At 39.8% G+C, this 23,675-nt stretch overlaps 1 protein-coding gene across 1 annotated transcript in view; it reads left to right on the top strand.

Moving 5' to 3' along the window:
- Positions 1-23,675, top strand: part of NBAS (NBAS subunit of NRZ tethering complex) — a 317,592-nt gene that overhangs the window by 163,061 nt on the left and 130,856 nt on the right. The window contains exons 32-35 of the mRNA XM_082744160.1: positions 1,864-1,977; positions 7,982-8,095; positions 10,424-10,581; positions 11,318-11,407. Of these exons, the coding sequence (XP_082600286.1) occupies positions 1,864-1,977; positions 7,982-8,095; positions 10,424-10,581; positions 11,318-11,407 (476 nt within the window). The remainder of the gene's footprint in view (positions 1-1,863; positions 1,978-7,981; positions 8,096-10,423; positions 10,582-11,317; positions 11,408-23,675) is intronic.

Raw genomic sequence — 23,675 nt, 5'->3', positions numbered from 1 at the left:
AGTAGCGGATGTTGAAGGAAAAGTAAAAACCCAATTTTTTGATTGAGAAAAGTTACGGAAAAGTTTGAAGTGTATGGTATCTGTTAATTTTTGCTAGACTGTGCTATCACAGGTCTCTCAAAAGCCTCAATGACACGTGAGAGCAAGTTGATTTCTTGCTTACAGGCATTTCTGCCCCATTTCGTGGGAGATGGCATTCTCATGGGAGGGGCGAGGGTCAGTAGTGGGGTCCCATGGTGAGTCTCATGAAACATTGGCTGAGAGGTGGCATATGTCGCTTCCACTCACATTTCATTGCCCAAGAAATCACAGAGCCAAGCGTACCATTAGTCAGGTGGGTATTTGGGGTACAAATAATTACAGTGGATACTGGGAGTAATAATATAATCTAGCGAAGTTAGACTCAGATGTACACGTTGGCTGTGGTGATGGTGAAGTAAGTAATTGAAGTTTTTATCTACTTTATGTTTTATGGTAAAGGTGACAAAGGATGACTGTACTAGCAGATGTATAAATAGCCATTGTAAAGGAACCCAGTACACACTGAAGTATTTAGGAGTTAAAGGATAGGATATATACAGCTTATTCTTGAATAGTTCAGAAAAAACAGATTGTGTGTGTGTGTGTGTGCATGTGTATGAGTGTTTGTATAAATGTATGGGGGGGCTCCTGTGTATGGTGGTACATGTGCATGTATACATGGAGCAAATGATTAACAGCTGATTATTCTTGACAAAGAGTTCTTTGTAGCATCTGGCAACCATTTTGTAAGTTTGAAATTAAATCATAATGAAAACTTAAATGAGCCCATTCCAAAGAAAAACTGCCAGCTCTCTCCTTTATCTCCCCAACACCTGGGCCCTCTACTGCCTCTAAGAAATTTTGGTGAGAACACAGAATGTGTGGGAGCTAGCCATGGATTTGGTAATGGACAAAGGAATGAAGGCTTAAAAAACATATAAGGAGGTGGGTTGAATTCTGGTTCCATCATTTTGTTCAGTGACCTTTCCACACTTTTTTTTTCTGAAGATGATAGCACCTGCCTTGTCAAGTTCTGTCTTGTAGGATTAATACATGTAAATTACCTACAACAGTGCCTGGGATGTAGGTCGTATTCGTGTAATGTCAGCCGCTATCCTTAGAGTTGCTACTGTTGTATTTCTGGGGGCCCAGCTGCCTAGGTAGTGCCAGCCTTCTTAAATGTTGACAGCTTTCCTTACATAACCATTCCTTCGTAGCATATGTAGAATAATCTTTACTGAAGTTTCCCCCCCCTCCCTTTAAGTGTCCTTAATTACCTCGTAGTGTGAACCGATATGATCGGACATGTTTTGTTTTCCTAATATCTGGCTCAAGCAAGAAGATCGGACCTGTTTGGGAAAGGGTAGTACATTGGAACAGTGAGCAGTTTGAAAATTCTTACCCTTTAAATGGGGGTGATGAAGTAGAGGTGGAAGATGCATGTTTGGAACATGGAATGGCTTTTGGGGTCGGGGGGCAAATTGAATGAGGGCTCTGGTGTAATAAGAACAAGTATATGAAGTTTTCAGAGCAAACACTGAGTTCCTTATAATTTTCCCTAAGACCCTACATGGCACTTGAAAAGGTGACAGTTTTCTTAGCTTCTAGATACTGATGCCTTTGTTCTTTCAGAAGGTTGGTGACAAAAGAGCCTAGCCTAGCTGTGTATTATTTATTCAGAAGCAACAATAACTTTAATGTTTTAAAAATAATTGTATCTTTCTTAATTCTTTTTGATCTGGAGGCTAAGAGTTTACATCGTGTTTGCTTACCTAAACTGGGACCGTCATGACATTCCTCGGTGATGTCCCTGGTTACAAGTATTTAGTCTTTCTCTTGCAGTGCGATTGTGCTCTGATCGGATCAGCCTCATCAAGGAGTGTCTCCAGCAGTCCCCCACATGCTACAAACAGTCTGCCAAGCTTCTGGGCCTTGCCGAGTTGCTGAGGGTAGCAGGTAAGTTTTGCATGCTGAATTGCAGAGGAAGGTTTCCATGCCATCCTTGACATCATCCTGGGCAAAGGCCAGAATATGTGCTTGCCGCTGTCAGGATGCCACTCTTGACCAAGGATTTATCTTTTCTGCAAAGATCAGTGTGTTGGAGGAATGTGTCCCCATACCGAGCTGCTGGTCCCTCTGTCCTTTAAATGAGGACAGGCTCATTCAGGGTGCTAGGAGGTGGTTGTGAGGTCAGGAGTATAAGTTGGGATTAATATTTGTAATCAGAAAGCTTAAATATCGGGGCGCCTGGGTGTCTCACTGGGTTAAGGCCTCTGCCTTTGGCTGAGGTCATGATCTCAGAGTCCTCGGATTGAGCCCCTCATCAGGCTCTCTGCTTAGCAGGGAGCCTGCTTCCTCCTCTATCTCTGCCTGCCTCTCTGCCTACTTGTGATCTCTCTCTGTCAAATAAATAAATAACATCTTTAAAAAAAAAAAAAAAGCTTAAATATAGACAAGTCAGCCCTACCACTCACTTTCAGTGTCCAGATTTGGAGTGATATTTTTTGAGTTTGTGCAATTTCTTAGAAGAACTTGTGCATTTACTATTTGGTGGGGTTTGCACATAGGTGATCATCTATTCATTCAATCATTCTATTCATCTATTAAAAGGTAAGGATGATGGTATTTTTCTCATCTTACGAGGGGAATTGAGGATCAGAGAAGTCTTGCTTGGCAGGGTTAAATAGCAGACCCCGGCTCCCAAAGAAAGTCTGACTCTGCCTTTCATGCTTCTGTAACCACACTCTTCTGCCGAGCAGAGTCTCTTAATCATTTTCTTTTGTATTTTTGACTTACAATTATCTCTACATGAACAGTTGCTGGCCAGGGGCGCCTGGGTGGCTCAGTTAGTTAATCATCTGCCTTCGGCTTAGGTCATGACCTCAGGGTCCTGGGATTGCACCCCTGGGCTTCCTGCTCAGTGGGGAGTCTGCTTCTCCCTCTGCCCACCCCGCTTGTGTTTCTCTCTCTCTCTGTCTCAAATAAATAAAACTTTTAAAAAAAGAGAGAGAAACAACAAAGAGTTGTTATACAAATATTTTATAAGCTGTGGTTTGAAGTTGGGCTCATCCAAACCATATATTGTAGACTCAAAAGTAAACAGGATTTCTGTTTATATTCTGAACTTTAAAGAAACATATATTTAGTGTAGTAGGGGACATATATTAATTAATTCTTAAAATCTTAATATGGAGGACTCATTCTGAAGGTCTGTGGTTGTAGTCGATTTTCCTGAGTCACTTGTCCGGAAGCAGAGCATCAGCACCTTTACCCGTGGGTCTGTTGGCAGCTTTGGAACCCGTCACCCATCGTGAGGCATCTTTGGATGGCAGAGGAGAGGTTGGATTTGGTCAGAAGGCTGCTTCAGTCCTGACTACCCCATACACTTGCAAAGTGACTTTGGGTCTGTTGGCAGCTTTGGAACCCGTCACCCATCGTGAGGCATCTTTGGATGGCAGAGGAGAGGTTGGATTTGGTCAGAAGGCTGCTTCAGTCCTGACTACCCCATACACTTGCAAAGTGACTTTGGCTCTAGTTTCTGTCTCGGGAAAATAGGAATGATACTCCTGGCTTCACCCTTCATGTTTCCAAGGACCCCTGAATGAGTGAATGCTAGAAAAGCATCTTGTAAACTTTGAAGCAGTCTGATCATCACGGAAGACTTTCCATAAGGAAATTTCTCAGAAACTAAGGAAGCAGCTCAGGGAGGCTGTCAGCATTTTTTATGTGTCTACAAAGACCGATTTCCATTTTTATCCTTTGCCTTGTTGACATGGAAACAGGATCATCTGAGATCTTGGTAAATTGTAGGAATTTTTAATGGGATTAACAACCTTTCAGTCCCCCTCTCTGCTCTTTTTACATATTGGCTCTTTCATGATGTACAGCGGCCTCTCGTTAGCTACATTTTACTGATGAAGAAATGGAAGCAGAGACAGGCGAGGTAGTATCACTGTGCTGAGTAGTTGGGATATAAGGGTCTGGTGCGCCTAGCTTCTGTCCCCTGGGAATTCAGAATCTTTGAGGGCTGAGAAAGCAGATAATTACGTTGCAGCACGGGATGGGGTGTGTGCTTGGCTTCTGCATACAGATTTCATAGAGCTTGTAAGAAAGGCAATGCTAGTATTTTGCCTAGCGAGGAGGGTAATTAAGAAGGGGATCCCAATGCTCGTGATACTTATCTGAGTCTTGTAGGGCATTCTGATAATCTGCTGCTGCTTTATAAACAACTCCCAAGATTTCCTGACTTGAAAACAAAATCATTTAATTTTTATCTTTCTCAGTGCTTGGAGGTTGACTGGGCTCAGCCAGGCAATTCAGGATCTTTTATGAAATTGTACCCACGTAGTGTCTAGGGATGGATCAGCTCATCTCAAAGTTGCTTTATCTGTGACTGGCACCTGGTTTGGGAACACTAAAATAGCTGGGGATACAGTAGCCAGGGCTGAATCTCTTCTTTGTATGGTTTCTCCTTGTGGTCTTTCCATATGGTGGCTGCAGAGTACCACGATTCTTACATGGTGACTGACGGCTCCCAGAGTCCATGTTCTGAGAGAAACCAGCAAAAGCTTCTTGGGGTTTTCTGATCTGGCTTTGGAATTTGGGCAGTTACATTGCCATCATGTCTTATTCATGAGGCAATCATATGGGCCCTTTCAAGTTTAGGGGAAGTATGCATGGGCTCTGCCTGAAGACTTGGCTGGGCCTGGATGATCTGCTTCTGGGCTGGCTTACTCATTGGGTGGTTGGAGGAGACTCGGTGTTTTTTCCTGGCTGCTGGGAAGAGGCATCAGTTCCTTGCCACATGGACGTCTCCACAGGGTTTCTTAATTGTTCTGTCTACCTGACACCTAATTGCCCCTCAAGCAGTTGATCCATGAGAGAGTGAGGAGGAAGCTGTAATGTCCTATATGATCTAGTCTTGGAAGTCACACATCATCCTGTCCACCTTATTCTCTTAGAAGTAAATCACTAATCAGCCTCCATCAAGGGGAGGGGCAACTATCTCCATCTTTAGAAAGGAGTGGCAGAGAATTTATGGACATAGCTTAAATTATATTTCATAAACTCAAAGCCTTATTATGCCACCATTAATATTCCATTTTTCAGACTAAATATCTGAGTCATTTTCTTTAATAGATGTCTTGTCAGGCCATACTCTTGACTGTTAAGAATTCATTTTTCTGGGACACCTGGGTGGCTCAGTTGGTTAAGCAGCTGCCTTCGGCTCAGGTCATGATACCAGCGTCCTGGGATCGAGTCCCACATCGGGCTCCTTGCTCCACAGGGAGCCTGCTTCTCCCTCTGACTCTGCCTTCCACTCTGTCTGCCTGTGCTTGCTCTGTCTCTGACAAATAAATAAATAAAATCTTTAAAAAAAAAAAGAATTCATTTTTCTTTGTTTCATTTGTAATATTTTTCTAGATCATTTTATAGATTATTTTTTGTTATGTTTTCCCATTTACTCAGCTATTCAGTTTGGAACTTTCTAGAATTAAAAGCAGTTAAATATTTGAACTTTGGAGTTCAGGGTGACTAACCCATCTTCCTATAAAAGTTTATATTAATAATAATAGTAATTCTCATTTTATGCTTTTATACTTACCTAAGTTTCATATAAAAGTTTATATTAACAACAATAATCTCGTTTTATGCTTTTATACTTATCTGAGTTACTTCTTACTATGTCCCTTATAGCAGAGTTATGACACTTATTTAGAATGTGAGAAAATAGGAATAAATAAGTTAATTTATTGAAGATTCCATAGTTAAGAATTTTCTCACTTTGAATCTTTTATTCTTTTTTTTTTTTTTTAAGATTTTATTTATTTATTTGACAGAGAGAGATCACAAGTAGGTAGAGAGGCAGGCAGAGAGAGAGGAGAAAGCAGGCTCCTTCTGAGCAGAGAGCCCAATGCGGGGCTTGATCCCAGGACCCTGAGACCATGACCTGAACTGAAGGCAGAGGCTTAACCCACTGAGCCACCCAGGTGCCCCAAATCTTTTATTCTTTGTTTCCTCCTTTTTTTTTGGTTTTTGGATGGTGGTAATCAATGGACCCGTTACTTAGAGTTAGCTGATTAAGAGATTTAATTATATCTGCAGAAATATCTTTGCAACCTAGTCAAGTTGTCTCATGGAAAAAAAAGAATCGCCCCTGGCCCTTTTCATTTTTGATTTAGATATTCTGAATAAATTAAAACATTTCAAGAGTATTATCTAGGAAATAGGTTTTATATTAAGTGTGATATGTGCATTTATTATTGAGAAACTTTTTATGTATTCTATTTCCAGTGTTACAGAACATAGGTTTGTTATTCTAATAATATTATTATGAATCGTAGTATTTCTTCAATTTTTAAAAAATCTTTTTCGATTAGTTGAGGCCAATATGTGGATTTTATTTAAACCTATGCAGGACAGGTTGGAGATTAATGGTGACATATTTTTAAACTGATTTTAGACCTTTCTGTGATATATTTTTTCTTCCAAACCACATTGTAACCTAAAAATGCAGGGGCCATTGGGTATTTTCTTTTTTCTTTCTTTCTTTTTTTTTTTTTTTTGGAAATATTGAAAATAATTTTAAGGTTTCTTTACCTCATTAAAATATAAAACACGTTTTACTTTTTTTTTTAGTCTCAAGTATACACATTGTGTTTACATTGTAACTTTGAATTATTTGTCTTATAGTTGAAAATCACATTTTTTTTAAAGATTTTATTTATTTATTTATTTGACAGGCAGAGATCACAAGTAGGCAGAGAGGCAGGCAGAGAGAGAGAGGGAAGCAGGCTCCCCACTGAGCAGAAAGCCCGATGTGGGGCTCGATCCCAGGACCCCAAGATCATGACCTGAGCCGAAGGCAGCAGCCCAACCCACTGAGCTACCCAGGTGCCCCTGAAAATCACATTCTGGATAGAATCTCTACTCGTTTCACTGAGGATATATATATATATATATATATATATATATATATATATAATTATTTTTTTTTTAAGATTTTATTTGTTTATTTGACACATAGAGAGAGATCACAAGCAGGCAGAGAGGCAGGCAGAGAGAGAGGGGAAAGCAGACTCCCCGCTGAGCAGAGAGCCCGCTGCGGGGCTCGATCCTAGGACCCTGGGATCATGACCTAAGCTGAAAGCAGAGGCTTAACCCACTGCACCCAGGTGCCCCGAGGATATATTTTTTTGAGCCCCAGTTATGTGTGTGACTTGATGCCAGCCACTGGGAATTTAACAAGGATGGAATCCCTGTCTTCAGAGACCTTAAATTCTGATAGAAGATGTAGATTTTTAAAATGATAATCTCAATAAATTGGTATTCACAGAATGAAAAGTAAAGGAACATGAAAGAGGGACACTTTACCCACGTGTTTCTTGTGAAGAAATCTTACGTAGAGATGTCAGAGAAGGACATACCATCTAAGTTGACGTCCAAGAGTCTTGAGAAAATTAAGATATTTGTATTAACGTAAACTGAATTTTGCTCTGTGTTCTTAGAGCCTAGATGCTTATGAGGATAAATAAAAGGTAGTACCGTTAGAGAAGCTATAAAATTCTCTCCAGTTTACTGTGTAAGTCTCCCCACCTTGTTATTATCATTAATTAATTATAATTAGAAACAGAACATTCAAAGGGCATAATGTAAAAGAGGAAATAACAAATACTTGCAAGTTCTTGTTGGGAGGAAAACTTTTCTCTATGCACTTAGGTTGGAATGGTTGGTCTGGGGCTGATACTAGTCATTGATCTCTTAGGAGACTGAAAGCTAATTCCAGGATTAATAAATAGATTGGAAGGTCAAAGTTGCTGTGACATTTGTCCTATAATCTTTTAAAAAATCAGTCCAAGCTCTACTGTTTATTTTTTAATTAATTAGAAACACAATGTTAATGAGCTCTTTTATCAATTGATGCTGCCACAATCTTTAAGTGATTTGCATGTGTTTACAGGTGAAGACCCAGAAGAAAGGCGTGGACAGGTTCTGATCCTTCTAGTGGAGCAAGCACTTCGTTTCCATGACTACAAAGCAGCCAGTGTGCATTGTCAGGAGCTGATGGCCACAGGTGAAATAGACAAATTACTTGACACTTGGCTCAGGTCCTTTTTACATGATGAATAATGGAAAAGGTCTCTTCTGAAATCAATTGGCCTGATTGGGAAGCCAGCTACATTTTCTTCAAAAGACATGAGAAACATTTTATGAGCCCTGATCAGTATGTATACCATGTGCTTATGTATTAATATAAGTACTTTAATGGGCTTGGAGTTACATTTTAGCTGAGATTTTGGTTGCTTTCTGTTGCCTAATAAAAATATGCTCATAATTTTAAGAACGCTTTTATGTAAAATATTTTAATGCCTTTTCATGTATTTGTTATATAAAAGAAAATTTAAACATTTTGAAGATCTATAATTCATGAGTAGTTAATATCTCTAGTCTTTGTTTTTAAAGGGATAGCATAGTGCTTTTCAAACTGATGTTGAGAAAATAGGAAGTAGTATGTGATCCTTAAATTTTCTATATGGAAATTCAAAGTCTGTTCTCTGGAAGATCTGATTTTTTTGTGGCATAATCTCACTGCGAAAGAAGGTTTTCCCCAGTGGGGTTGGAAGTGATGTTGCCTTATCATAGACTCTCTACTAAACGATCTGCTTTCTCTGGCTGTGTCTGAGTATACGAAAGCCCAAGCAATCTTTTTACCTACTGTCTGTGCACTTTCATGGCAATCGGTTAAAAATGTCGTGCTTCACCTCATGATAAGTCACGGAGCTGTGCATTTAGGAGCATTGCACTTTTCGTATATGTACTGTTAAAGAAAAATACTATTCTGATATTTCTTAAGAATGATAAGGAAGACTTTATTTAGGACTTTTGCAGTAGATGTTAAAAGTATTGCAGTAGGTGAGAGAGGTCGACTTAACTCCAAATACAGAAAAGACAGCTGGGGTCTTATAGTCAAGGAGCATAGGGAGGGGTCGGTGGATGTAAAACTCTGAGACATCAAGTGCAGTGGGATTCTTGCTGATCTGACTTAACAGGATTCTTGCTGAAGAAGATTGGGCTTGGATGATCAAATTCAAGGATGAGAGAGGAGGAATTGGATCAGATATCAATAGTCATCAGTTATCAAGGGTGGGAGATTCTCTCTAAATGGGCTTTGTAGGATTATCGCCAGTGCTGGACTATGCAGGTTCAGTCATCGTGGGCCAAGGTGTGGGCCTAGTTGTGAAGAGGTTTCAAAGGAGCCTGAAATAATGTTTGGTCAAGGAGAGACTCTTTGTGAGTACATTTGTGAAAATGTTTAAAACTCTGGGGGAAAAAATGCTTTATAACCTCAGCATTAGAAAATCAGTTTCATAAAAGAGCTACATTCTGTAATACTATGTTAATAGTAACTAGTTAGTATTAATATTAGCTAATTATAATTATTTAATATTAACTAATAAGTATGTATTACTATTAACCAATATTGGGCTTGTAACATTAAATTCAGAGTAATTATGGTGTTTTTGAGAAAACAGTGTATTGCTTTAAAATGATTTAGAGGGTTTTGTAAGAATTTTATTCCCATCAGTGTAATACCTGGATTTTTACTTAATACATTTAGAGAAATTATTCTGGACCAAGGCCTTTGCACTTAGAAAAAACAAACCCTTTCAAAGTAGAACTTGGTACTTAAAAACAAACAAACAAAACTTGAGAACTCTTTCAACTACAAATAAAAACATATTTTACGAATCTGGAATATAAGTGTGTAGGACAAAGATCTCTGCTGGAAGCCAGGGCTGACTGTATGCTTTGCTGTGCCCTTGGATCTCTCTCTTCTGTAAAGTGAATGATTCTGTGTGGCTGCCTATAGTAATTTTTCTTTTCTCACACTTCATAGTTTACAGAGTGCTTTTAAATAGAAATGTTATTTAATCCTTCAACAACTCAAGGAGGAAAGCATTGTTATTGTCGCTTTGTAGTAGTAGAAAAAGTGTGACACGTGGAACTCTCTCCAGCTCACACAAGGGCTTAGTAGCAGTGTTGGGCCATACGCTTGGGTCTTCCGAAGTCAGATATCCAGCTTTTTACTCAGCGTCAAAGCCAAGTCGATTATTTATAGTCATTGCTAGGTATTCTAAAATGAAGTAGCGTTTATCAGAAAAACGTGTCTGGGATATTGCTGAACTTTCTGGATAACAAACAAGTCTAATATTTCTTTCCTATTTTAGTTCCTTATGTAATTCTGGTTTTGAAAATGTTACGTATCACTAATGACCACAATTGTGCTTTGGTGACACAAGACCTGATCAGAAAGCCGTTGGATTTCTCCTCTAAGCTTAGAGACTTTTCTTGTGGAAACCAATTTTTTTTTTTTTTTTTTTTTTGCTTGCCAATTTTGCAGGTTATTCTAAGAGTTGGGATGTTTGTAGCCAGTTAGGACAATCCGAAAGTTACCAGGACTTGGCCACTTGTCAGGAGCTCATGGCTTTTGCTTTGACACATTGCCCTCCTAGCAGCATTGAACCTCTTTTGGCAGCTAGCAGCTCTCTCCAGAGAGAGGTAAGCGTTCCCAGTAAAGTAAATCTCAAACTGTATGAAATGTATTTTGTTGGGTTTGTGGATCTGAGATTTGTGATCATTTTTTAAAATATTAGAATTTTAATTTATGGAAGAAAAGTAGCTTATCACTTATGTGAAAAGGATTTGAAGATAGTAGGATATAAAATAATATTTTTGGCTTATACTAAGGAAGAAAGGGTCCAAGGCAAATATGAGAAAAACAGGAAGTAATATTAAGAAGTAAATTATTGAATGTAAAGGGGGAGGTTAATGTTGAGAATAAAACGTAAGAAATGGTCATAGGAGTTCATAGGAGGAAATCATAGGAGTTAAAACCAGTGGTGACAGCATTCTTTAGAGGCCTTTTGGAAATGGCAGGGGAAAGAGTTTTGGTTGGGGAGATGCTAAATTTCCTAAAATTCACTGGATAGATCTGCCTGAGGGTGGGTTAATGCTCTTGTTGCAAAAATATAGGAAGAGATCAATACAGGATATAAGACTATAGGAAGAGGTTCTGGAATTCTCATTTTTCATGTCTTTGTCATTCTGTACATTGTATACCAGCTGGGCATGGTATTCAGAAAGTCCTGAAGTAAGCCTGTTCCCAAAAAACTGTTCATTATGAAATAGCAGATTTTTCCTTAAAAGAGTCATTTTTAAATTTCCAGTCTACACTGTGAAGTGCCATGAATTTCAAAACACAATTCCTTTATAGTAGGTCATATTCTCTTTCCAGATTCTTTGTCAAAAAGTGAATTTCCAGATCCACCCAGAAGGCGGGGAGAGTATCAATGTCTCACCATTAACTGGTCGAGCGCAGCAGGAGGTGAGTTAGGGTGCGTGGGGGAGCAGATTGAAGCCAGCCGGGGTGGAGGGAGCTGGGCATCGCCTGGCCCTGTGGATGGGGTGCAGAGACCATTTTTCTTCCAAACTTTTTGTGTTTTGTCAGATGCAACATTCATACATTAAAAAAAAAGTACACGAAAGTGTTCAACTCAGTAAGTGAGCACAGAGACAGTATCGATGAAACCATCAGAGAAAGTGTATGGGCCGCCTTCCGCACGGCCCCGCACACCGTCTCCCATCTTCATTTCTGGTCCTTCTTTCTCCTTCCAGAGATCACGGCTGTCCTGACACCAGGTCTTTGTGGCCTTTGTTCTTGTTTTAAAGAAGTTTAATGCCCCTTCACACCTCTCCCCATATGGTGGTTTGAGTTCACCTGTTTTTGTACGGGACAGAAGTAGCCACCCCCCATATCCTCCGGGAGACTCGTCCACACTCTGACACATTTATTCTTGCTGCGGTGGAGGACTGCCCTGTGCGCCTCTCCCAGCGCGTTCCGGTGAGGACTGGCATCGGGTCTGTTCCGTTTCGGCTAAAACTACAGCTGCATCATCACGCGCTGCACGTCACTGATGCTCGGGTCCTGCCTTGTCCTCGGCATCTGCTTACCCGCCCCCCCCCCCCCCCAGAGGTGGATGCTAGCACGTCCCTAGTTACAGCCTCGCTCAGGAACCCCAGATGATTTTGTGGAGTGGTTTTACCCATGGCATTTTCAACAACAGCGCTGGGGATTGCCGTTTATTCCAAGTTAGCACTTCAACATTGTTAATTTTTTAAAAATGTTACCTGTTCTCTGAAGTATTCAGTGATACTTATTTATGATCTTGACTTGCATTTTTCCCATTGCTGATGAGACAGAATTAGCTCAGGAGAGATCCTCTTTTGTGAGGTACCTGTTGCATTCTCTTGCCCATTTTCTACAGGACATTTCACCTTTTCCCTCCCCTCATTGACATGCGAATAATAGTCTGAACCACCAAAGTATGTACCCATCTCAGGATAGTTCATCCTGGGAGACACACCCCCTGACACCTTTTGGTCATTGTTGGCTCTGTGACATTTCCCTCTCCTATTTCTAACGACATAAAATTAGCATTTTCTTTTTTAGGTTGAACAAAGTAGCCGAGTTTTTGATATTCTAATAAGGTCAATTAAGAGATGATAACCCTCTTTATAGATTGGTTTTCCACAGGATTCCTTTAAATGGTTAGCTTTGCTTTCAAAATGTGAAATGTCTGTCATTCATAATGGAAGATGTCTAATTGTGATGAGTGAGCTATACCTAATCTTATTTATTTATTTATTTATTTAAATGGGCTGTATCCATTTTCCCAAACTGATATGTGGTTGCATACTACACAGTTACTTCTGGAAATCTGACACAAAGCTTCAGCTGTGGAGTCAGTTGATGGAGTGACTTAGTTTTTGTGCAGAGTGGACTACGCTGTAATTCTTTCTTTTATGTTAAAATTCACTTTGACAAACATATTGATATACCCCTGTAGCCCTCATTCAGTGCTTAGTGATCTGAGGATCTCAGAGTCATTTATAATGGGACCTTTTTGTCTGGAAGGAATTTTCTCCTGTTCTTCTGTGATGGTGACTTCGGGGTAGCACCGCCCAGTAGGTTTTCCCACAGTGAGGGAGACCTTCTGTCTCCCCACTGTTCAGTATCGCAGCCACTAATCACATGTGCTTTTGAGTACTGGAAATATGGCTAGAGCCCCTCAAGAATCAATTTTTAAACTTAATCTTAATTAAGTGAAATGGACATAGCCACGTGAGGCTCCTGGCTACCAGACGGCTACCACAGTTGCCGAAGATCAGACACAGAATGGAACCTTGCCTCCTGCCATCAGCTGCACACAGTGACTGTGTCGTTGCATGTCCTCTGGATGGAAGCCCTTGTGTTTTTCTAGGGGCCTGGAGTGTTGTAGACATGTTTTGTCTTTGGCATGTCGTGACTTGTAGTCATGCTGATTACTCTTGATTTGTTTGTTTGTTTTCTTCACTGGATATGAAAACACATTAAGTTCTCCAATGTTTTCTCTGTGGGATCCAAAGCAGTTCTTATACTGGCCAGCAGTCCCAAGATATTTGATATATTTGGAGGAAGGAAGTTGGCCAATTTTACTACCTTTCAAGGTCCAATTGAAGACCCATTTTCAATGGCACCTTCTTTATCCCAAGTTTTGTGTCTTTTGAGCCTTTCGTCCCACTCCACTGGTTCAGCCGCATCTTTCTTCCTTCTGTCTGTCTGTCTCTGTAGCCTCATCTTCTTTCATGCCTGGATTCCATTCCTACGAACATGCTCTGGGTTCCAGTCCTACCGAACTCACCACCATTCTCTGGCTCCGTCACACCTTTGGTGTCATTTAATGCAAGTTTTCTTTCTCCCTCTGCTGCCCTTCTTGCCTTGTGCTCTGCTCGTCTTTCTTACCCGCGGATCCTGCCTGAAGTATCATTTCCTTTGGAAAGTTTTCCTTGAGTCCTCTAATTAATTCCTCCTTCTCTATCTCCCACATACTCCCATGGCATTGTGTCAGCTCTTGTGTGCTAACTGGAAGGACGTTGTTTATGTCTGTCTCTCTGGAGAGAGGTTGTTACATGTGAACACCTAGGAAATGTTTGCTAATGCTCACTTGGAAACTTCACTGCATAAAGATTAGTCTGTGGTAAAAATTAATTAGAAAATAGATTTTAGCATAAAAATAAAAGGGATTTCCCAATTAATTCACATATATGTGCTGTGGTAGCTACTGAGATCCCATTATGTTTTGGCCCATGTAAGGGTTGTGTCATTTCTCTCTTCACCTTAGAATTGCAAAGTATTTCTGCTGAGATCAGGTCTGTAAGTTTATTCTGAATCCCCATCCTTCTTTATAAAATCCAGGAAAAGCCTTTGTGACTTTTGGGTTTCCTGCTTTCTCTTTCTACAATGAATTAGAAAGTGTCAACCTGGCCCTTTATTGGCTTCTTTGGAATGGAACATGCTGTTTCACTGCAAGTGGACGTGTATTTATTCATTAGTCTCCTTAGTAAATGAAGGAGACCACCAGTCGGCTTTAACGCGTTCTACTTAGCAAGGAAAAAGAATTCTTCCAAAGTATTTTTTTTCCCCTTCTCCTTCTGCTCCCCCCCCCCCCCGTGGCTCCTTAAAAGCTTTTTTGTCTTTGTTTGTCCTTTTTCAGCAAGTTGTAAGAAATCTAGATCTCCTGAAATGCAAATTCAAACCCTCAATGAACATATTACAGCTTTGATTCTTAAAGCACATTTTGGAATATTATAGCTACTATTATTAGATTAAAATGCAGTGCTTAGCTGTAAGATGTTGCGTGTTACACATTAACAGTAGATATAATAAATGCATTAAATTATAACTGTAAATGAGAGCTGACGATACGTGTAAACTGCTTAATGCTCAAGACTTTCATTACTAGGTTGTGAAAATACTAATTTTTATTTATATATCCAGACAAAGTAAAGGTGTAATTGCTCCACAGTAACATTTGCATTAGTTCAAGTGGAGCCTACAAGTTTGAAGATATTGGCTATTGTCCGCGTGAACAAGATATTACTTTATAAATAGAACAGAATGCATATTTTGTGAATAACTACCAAAATTACAGTTTTCCAGTTTCTTATTAATGTTGGTTATTATGTTTTTTTAGATGTAGCAATATTTAGAGTGTATTAACGTTTGTTTAGCTAGTATTTGTTATATCACTTAGCCAATGATGTTTTCCCCCAGATAAATCTAATTAGATTTGGAAATGGATTATGTATAAGGTTCCCATTAAAAAATCATTTTCACTGTGGGAAAATTTGTTATGAACATTTTAAGTGGCTATATAGATTTATACAACTGGACTAATTAATGTTTAGAACTGGGGCATAGGCTAAGCATAGTGATTTTGGATTTATAAAAGGATTGTTTAGAAATATCTAGAAGTGAGCAAAAGGGCAGTTGTCCTTCAGTATCAGAGACAACCCTTTCTTTTTCCATTCACCAGTTGATGCACATCAGCTTGGGTTGTTCCTACTTTTAGGCCATCGTGAATAATGGTGCTTTGAACATTGGTGCACACATCTCTGTAGGGAAATGTGCTTTGATTTCTTGTGTATGTAGGTAGGCGTGGAACTGCTGATTGCATGTATATATGTGTTTAACACTTGAAGAAGTGGCCAAATTATTTCCCAAAGGGGCTGCACCATTTTCCTTTCCCACCAGGAGGAGTTAATATTCCTGGGGCACCTGGGTGGCTCAGTGGGTTAAAGCCTCTGCCTTCGGCTCAGGTCATGATCCCAGGATCCTGGGATCGAGCCCCGCATCGGGCTTTCGTCAGGGAACCTTCTTCCCTTCCTCTCTCTGTGCCTACTGCTCTGCCTACTTGTGATCTGTCAAGTGAATAAATAAAAAAATCTTAAAAAAAAAAAAAAAGATTCCCGTGTCTCTGCATTCTCATGAACACTTATTACCTGGCTTTTCTCAAAAGCTAATCTCAGGGATGTATGTGATATCCCATTATCATTCTGGCATGCTTTTTCCAAATAACTAATGATAATGAACATCTTTTTATATGCTGCTGCTTATGGAGCTGTAAGAGTTTTGTTGTGGTGTTTTGTTTGTTTGTTTGTTTTTTTTTAAAGATTTTATTTATTTATTTGACAGAGAGAGATCACAAGTAGGCAGAGAGGCAGGCAGAGAGAGAGGAGGAAGCAGGCTCCCTGCCGAGCAGAGAGCTCGATGCGGGGATCGATCCGAGAACCCTGGGATCATGACCTGAGCCAAAGGCAGAGGCCTTAACCCACTGAGCTACCCAGGCGCCCCCTGTGGTGTTTTGTTTTTTAAATTCTGGTTATAAGTCCTTTCTCAAGTATATGATTTGAAAATATTTTTCTCTCCGTGTATGACTTGATTTTTTAAAGTTTTCTTAATGGTAGCTTTAGAAGTGCAAAACCTTTTAATGTTGCTGAGGTCCAGCTTACCAATATTCTTTTATTGCTTCTGCTTTTGGTTTTTTAGCTAAGTAATTGGTGCCTAACTCAAGGTTACAGAAATTTATCCCTGTGCTTTTTCCCAAGAGTTTTATAGTTTTAGCTCTTACATTTATTGAAAAGTAAGTAAAAATAAACCACTTTTTATGTGAAATAACCATAAGTTTGAGGAATATCTACATTTAAAAACATGAATTTAGAATTTCTTACCATACATAAAAATTAGTTCAATGGGATGGTTTTGTTTTGTTTTATGTTTTATGATAGTTTATTCCTTCTTGAAGGATTTCAAGTCTTATGTTTGGTATGCACAAAGACAAATTAATATTTTGAAGTTTTAAAGGAAACAGTTTCATCTGGAATGGATTTTTTTTTTAAGATTTTATTTATTTATTTGACAGAAATCACAAGTAGGCAGAGAGAGAGGAGGAAGCAGGCTCCTCCGAGCAGAGAGCCCTATGTGGGGCTCAATCCCAGGACCCTGGGATCATGACGTGAGCCGAAGGCAGAGGCTTTAACCCGCTGAGCCACCCAGGTGCCCCCGGAATGGATTTTTGTCATAATGATCACTTTACTATCTCTTTTCCCTTGGTGTTTTGGAATTTTGGTTTTCAATCTCATTGTGGAGAAATCCTGTTCAGTTTACTTTTTAGCTACTTAGACCCTGTCTAAGGATTCTGTAGTTTTGTGGTTTTCTTTAATTTAAACCCTTGGTGCTTCAGTCTAGGACCATGTCCTACAGTGCTTTTGACATGACTCCCTCTTGTAATGTTGAGGATTTATGAGAAATAAAAGCGTGGAGCCAGTGAAGGGTTTGGGCCTTGTCTTTGTTCTCTGTCTCTCTAGACTTAACAGTTTTACATAAATACATAGTCCCAGGCAGTGAGTCTGAGCTTCTTACTGGGGATCCTTTCAATTCACAATTCTCTAGAAAGGAGCATCTGCCAGCATTCGAATTCTGAGCCCCGAAATGTTGAATTCCATTGAACTTGAGTGCTTTTCCATCCTTTTCATCAATTATCCTCAGTATTTTGGAGCAGAATGAGCACACTGAAGCACGAGTTCGTTTCTCCATGTTAACTAGAGTTCATAATTTTTTTTAAATTGCAAAAATTAATATAGGCTCTTATTTTAGGAATCCCTTTAAGAGGAGACATGGTTCAGATAATTGACATTATTTGGTATATTTTATTCCTAAAAGTAAAAAAAAAAAAAAAGAAATGTGAAACCTCTGTGATAAAATATTAACATTTGTTAACTTTTGATAAGTACTGGAAATTTGTGGTAACTTTGGTTTTTCTACTTTTTAAAAAATGTGAAATAATTTAATCAAAAATAAAATAGTATGATAAATTTTTTCTTCGCTCTTTCTACCTATACCATGAATCTCACTGCTTATAGGTAAAACATATTTAAGTTTATTTTAAAAAGTTCCAGACTTTTTTTTGAGTATAAAGAGATGTGCAGCTATTGTCTGTCTCCTGAAGAATTATTATTTTATCTTATAAACAAAAATGGAATCATACTGCATATAATAACTCAAAGCTAATTTTTTTCATGTAATCTTATTTGTCATGGATATACGCTTTTCTCATTATATACAGACCATTTCTATAAGGGTGGGTTAGTGTTCATTTGATGTACAGACAATGATTTATTTACCTTTTACTTTGTTTTAGAACATTTATTTTTTTATTTTTTTTTAAAGATTTTATTTATTTATTTGACAGAGAGAGATCACAAGTAGGCAGAGAGGCAGGCAGAGAGAGAGGAAGGGAAACAGGCCCCCTGCTGAGCAGAGAGCCTGATGTGGGACTCGATCCCAGGACCCTGAGATCATGACCTGAGCCGAAGGCAGCGGCTTAACCCACTGAGCCACCCAGGCGCCCGTTTCTGAACATTTAGATTGTGTTTGATTTTCCTCTATTTTAGACTGAGCTGCACTGAGCCTTTTATATACACATTTTGCACAGTTATACTAGCATTGCTCTGGAATAAAGTGGTAGAAATGGACTCCAGAGGTAGAGAATTCCCTGTTTTCTTGTGGTGTGCCCTCTGTAAGTTTGTGTAAGTGCTGATTCTGCTTTCTCCACTGTCTTGATGCCAGCACATCACTGGGAACAGACTAGGTCTTCATTAAATTTTTTTTTTTTTTTGGGCGGGGATACTGTTGCCCAAGGAATATTTTCTTTTCTTTTTTTTTTTTTTTTTAAGATTTTATTTATTTATCTGACCGGTAGAGATCACAAGTATGCAGAGAGGCAGGCAGAGAGAGAGGAGGAAGCAGGCTCCCTGCTGAGCAAAGAGCTCCATGTGGGGCTTGATCCCAGGACCCTGGGGTCATGATCTGAGCTGAAGGCAGAGGCCTAACCCACTGAGCCACCCAGGCTCCCCGCGAGGAATGTTTTCTATGGGAACCTGAGTTTATGGTAATCTGTGGTGTCCGCATGCGGGATGATAACACGGCATCAGCCCGATTCCGAACACTTGGGCACGTAAGTCAGTCAGTCAGTACTGGTCATAGGTGACCAGAGGAGGACGTGCACTGCCCGTTGGTGTGCTCGTGGCATTATGTGTTTGCTCGGTTGCTAGCTTGGTGGTCAGGAGTGTGCAGCCTGTCATGCTGATTGGCTCGGAGAATCTCTTTCACAGATTTCCACTCCTCACAAAGGCTTGGGGTTGCTGCCTCCTTTCTCCCCTCCGATGGTATTCTTGGCTTTGTTCTTTCATCTCGCCCTTTCCTCGTAGGGCTCATGTGTTTCTAACATATTTGTTTTACGTTTCTTTGACTCTTTTCATAACAAAGAAAATATGGTTTTTACTTTTTAATTAGTCTTGCCACTTAAATCCACTTGAAAAGATAACTTTCTGCAAATAATATTTTTTAGTTTCAGTGAATTCCAGGGCATTTGACAGTTTCCTTTCCTTTTTTTTTTTTTAAAGATTTTATTTATTTATTTGACACAGAGAGAGAGAGAGAGCGAGCACAGGCAAGGGGAGCAGCAGGCGGAGAGAAAGAGGAGGAAGCAGGCTCCCGGCTGAGCAAGGAGCCTGATGCGGGACTTGATCCCAGGACTCTGGGATCATGACCTGAGCCGAAGGCAGTGGCTTAACCAACTGAGCCACCCAGGCATCCCGCTTTCCTTTTATGAGGAGGCCTGGTGACAGGAGCACGTAGCCCTGGAGGGGCTCATACGCACTCTTGTGGGGGACTTTCCCTCTGCTTTTGTTTGACACTAGCAGTGGCCTCACCTCCTTTTTCTCCTGTTCCCTTTTATCTACTCACCACGAGTCTCTTTCCTCCTCCCTGTTCTATCAAACAGCTTGTGTTTGGATCACCAGTGAACTCTTGTCGCTAAATTCACAGGTCACATCTGCCTTTATCTTACTTGACCTCGGATACATACTTGTTTCAGGGATAACCTGTTTGTCTTCATTATGCCTCCTTGTCCGCTTGGTCTCCTCGTGTTTGCTGGTCCTTCCTCATTTCCCCAGCTCAAGTGGTAGATACCCCGGGTCTCAGTCTTTCAGTCTCTTCTCTGCTGTGCTCATTCCTGAATGATTGCATCCATTATCATCACTTTAAATATCAACTTTGTGCAGATGAGTCCCTGCTTATGGCTTGAGCCCTGGTCTTCTGAGTTCCAGGCTTGTCTGTGCGACCGCCAACCCAGCATCTCTACTTCCCTTTCTCGCGGACTTACATCTCAGTGTGTTCATCGTGAGCCTCTGATTTTCACACCCCATGCGCGCTACCCCCCCAGGCCAACATGGTGCTCCTTCTGTGCCGTGTCCTACATCAGAACATGGCAGCTCCATCTTTGTAGTTGTTTAGGTCATAAACCTTGTGGTCCTCCTCAGTCCTTCTCTGTCCTACATAACACATGCGGTCTGTCAAGAAATCCTGCTGGCTCCACTTTCCCAGTGGACTTGGAATTGGGCCATATTTTACTCTTACCACGGCTACCGCCCTGGTCTAAATTCTCCTGGTGTCTCACCTAGAGTTTGATGGTGGTGTCCTGTTTGCCCGCCTGCTCGAGTTCTTTTCCTTGCTGTGGTCTGGACTCAACAAGGCAGCCGGAGTGATTCTTCAAAAATACATCAGATCATGCCACATTTCTCAGAGTACAAATAAGTTTTTATGATTTCCGTCCTGCAGGGACAGCCGCGATCTGTCTTCCCTCCTAACAGTTTGACTTGAACTCTTCTCTCCTGCCCTCTGCCCTCTTTCCCTTAAATTTGGCTTTGCTTAGCATCCTCCGGTCTTGACCTTCTTGCCATTCTTGAAACATTTCCGTCAAGTTCTCCCTCCAGGTCCTTGTACTCGCCATGTTCGCCCTGCCGTGTTCTTCTCCCGCATGTCCAGATGACTTGTCCTTGCTTCTTCCGGGTCTCTGCTCACATGTCTCCGGTCTCCTCAGTGAGAGCTTCTCTGGTTTCTGCAGACACACTTCCATACACTGTATTTTTCTTCCTAGCTCTTCCCCTATCATTGATCTGGTAGACTTTTCTGGCATGCTTTCTGTTTATTTTTTGTTTATCTCTTCTTGGATTGTAAGGGGAGATCTTTGTGACAGGAGCAATGTTTTGTTCACTGCTATTTTCAGCATCCAGAACAGTGTCTGTTCTTGTTATACTTAATGTCAAAAATATTTGTTGAATATGTGAATAAAATAGATGAAGAAGTTTAAGATGTAGATATGATGGGTTTGGGTAAATTCTGTTATTATAAAGAGAGGAATATTTGAATGGGGTCCAATTTGATAAGTTCTCAGTTCATTGGTAAAATAAAGCAAATTTCCCATTTGTCTTTCTTTCCTAATGTAGTGTGAGTTCTTTGAGAGCAGGGACCACATCTTAATCATCATGGTAACTCTGTTGCCTAGCACTGGGTCTTAAACATAATAGGCATGCCAGAAGTATGTGTTCAGTAAATTTATTTTGTGGACACATTTAGAACTGCATATCATTTATCAAAAGTGACTTAAAAATTGGGTATGGTAAAAGAAAATAAAAATATACTTCAAATGCCTCTATTTTTCCTAACTACATGCCTCTTAATCTTGACCCAAGAATGCTAGGAGATTCAAGAAGGTTTGAGTCTCAAAGCCTCTGACATCGTGTGTCAAATTTGATGTGTGTGTATGTGTCTGCTTGTGACTTTGTTCATGTGTGTGTACACTTGTGTGCATTTTTTCTGGAGAAGGGACTTACAGCTTTCGTCAGAATTGTATAGGGGATTCATGACTTGCAAAGGTGAAAACATCTAAATTGTAATCTGGCCTGTTAATTAGCAGATGAACTAAAGTAGAGTCAGATTTTATAGTGAGTGATTTATTTTGTGGGGATTTTTCTCCTGCTTCTTCTGACAGATCCTTCTAAAAGTAGCAGCACTAGTAATAAAGATTGCATTTTTAATATTTTGAGTTCAGGGTGAAATTTACTGTGTTAGGTACAGGGAAGAGCTTTGGATCATCTAACGATCTGTTGGAGGAGAGGAGGTAGTGAGTGAGTTCAGTTTGAGAGCTCTTTCTAATCTTTACCTAGCTTTGTGTGTAAATCACACAAAGGTTATGGTGGGCAAACAGATTTTTCTCGTTAAATTAACACGTGTTATCAGACACCAGAGAAAGCAACTCCGAAATGGACTATTCATTACAGTAATGGTTCAGCAAGGATCGTTTCTGTAAGCCAAGCTTGACATGGGGAGCTATTCTTGTTCTTATGAACCTGAGCAGTAGTGGGGTCTATTGGAGAAACTGAAAGATACTATTAATGCTTAGTAAGTTAACCTTTGAGCTATGTAACACACTTGACATTAATGAGATTTCATGTTAAATTTTATGCTGGGAGTTGTTGATTTGGTTTGGGGGATTAATCTATTTCGGCTGTTACACATTCTAAATTAATTAGCAGTGTGCAACTATGAATATAAAAAGTGCCAGTAGTAATCATTTGAGGAGTAAATTTTGCCTAACTCTCTTTTCTTTCCCCATTACATGTAGTTGAAAGAAAACTATTTTCCTCATTAGTTATTCTAGTTACAGTATAATCTTGGTAGACTCTCCTCAGGTTTGATGCTTCTTCTGTGGTCCAAATGAGCCTTTGATTTTACTTTATCTTTTATAATTCTCATTAGGGGACTCACTTACAATCCTTTTATCTTACACATTTCTGAGCATGTGAATTTCATTTACCTTGTGAAACAAACTTTTAAGTTCTATATATCTGAAATTTCCTGTCTTGAGTTAGCCTATCCATATGAACTAGAAGTAAAGTTTAGGTTCATTTTATGAAATGGAATAATTGTTGTATAGTCTGTATTTTTTGATATTTTTCAACTGACTTGATTTTCCTCTGAGTAAAGCGGCATTGTGTTTAAGTGCCATATTTCTTTCTTTCTTTTTTTTAAAGATTATTTATTTATTTGAGAGAGAGAGAGAGAGATCACAAGTAGGCAGAGAGGCAGGGAGAGAGGAGGAAGCAGGCTCCCTGCTGAGCAGAGAGCTCGATGTGGGGCTCGATCCCAGGACCCCAAGATCATGACTGGGGCCGAAGGCGGAGGCTTAACCCACTGAGCCACGCAGGCACCCCTAAGTGCCATATTTATTAACTTGTTTGTATTTTTAATTCTATACTTGATTAGTTGATGACATTCAAATCCTTCAGTATACTCTCTTGATTAAGAAGATGAACAAGATTTGAAAATGTGGCATGAAATCTTATTTGAATAACATTTAGCTACTATAGGTGAAATATATTAGGCTTTAGAACATGTTGAGTGCTAGAGATCAGACCCAAAAGAGGACATAATTCTATTCATATAAAGTATAAAAATAGACAAAACTAATTTATGCTGCCAGAAGTACGAATAGAATTTATCTCGGCCATGGAAGTGGCTGAAAGTGACCACAGTAGCAGCCTCTGGGATGGATGCTAGGACGGTGGTCTGTTACTAAGTGCTGATGTGTTATGGTTTATCAAACTGAACACATTTTTAAAATATATCTTATCCTTGAAAGGTTGCTAAGCCTGGATTAAAGACAGGGAGGGAGAATGTTTACTGGCAGTATTGTCTTTATATCATGGAACTATGAATAAGTACTATCTTTTTTTCTCCTAATCTTTGGTATTTTCCAGGCCATCTTTAATGAGATTTTAGTTTTATAAGACAGAGGAATAAATGACCTTAAATGTGTGCCTGTGTGTGTGTGTGTGTGTGTGTGTGTGTATAATATGTCAGAATCCTATGA

This window comes from Mustela nivalis, assembly GCF_964662115.1.
Source record: "Mustela nivalis genome assembly, chromosome: 8".
NCBI classification, from domain to species: Eukaryota; Metazoa; Chordata; class Mammalia; order Carnivora; family Mustelidae; genus Mustela; species Mustela nivalis.
Note: the sequence above shows the minus strand (reverse complement) of the source record. Positions and strands in the feature narration are given on the sequence as shown.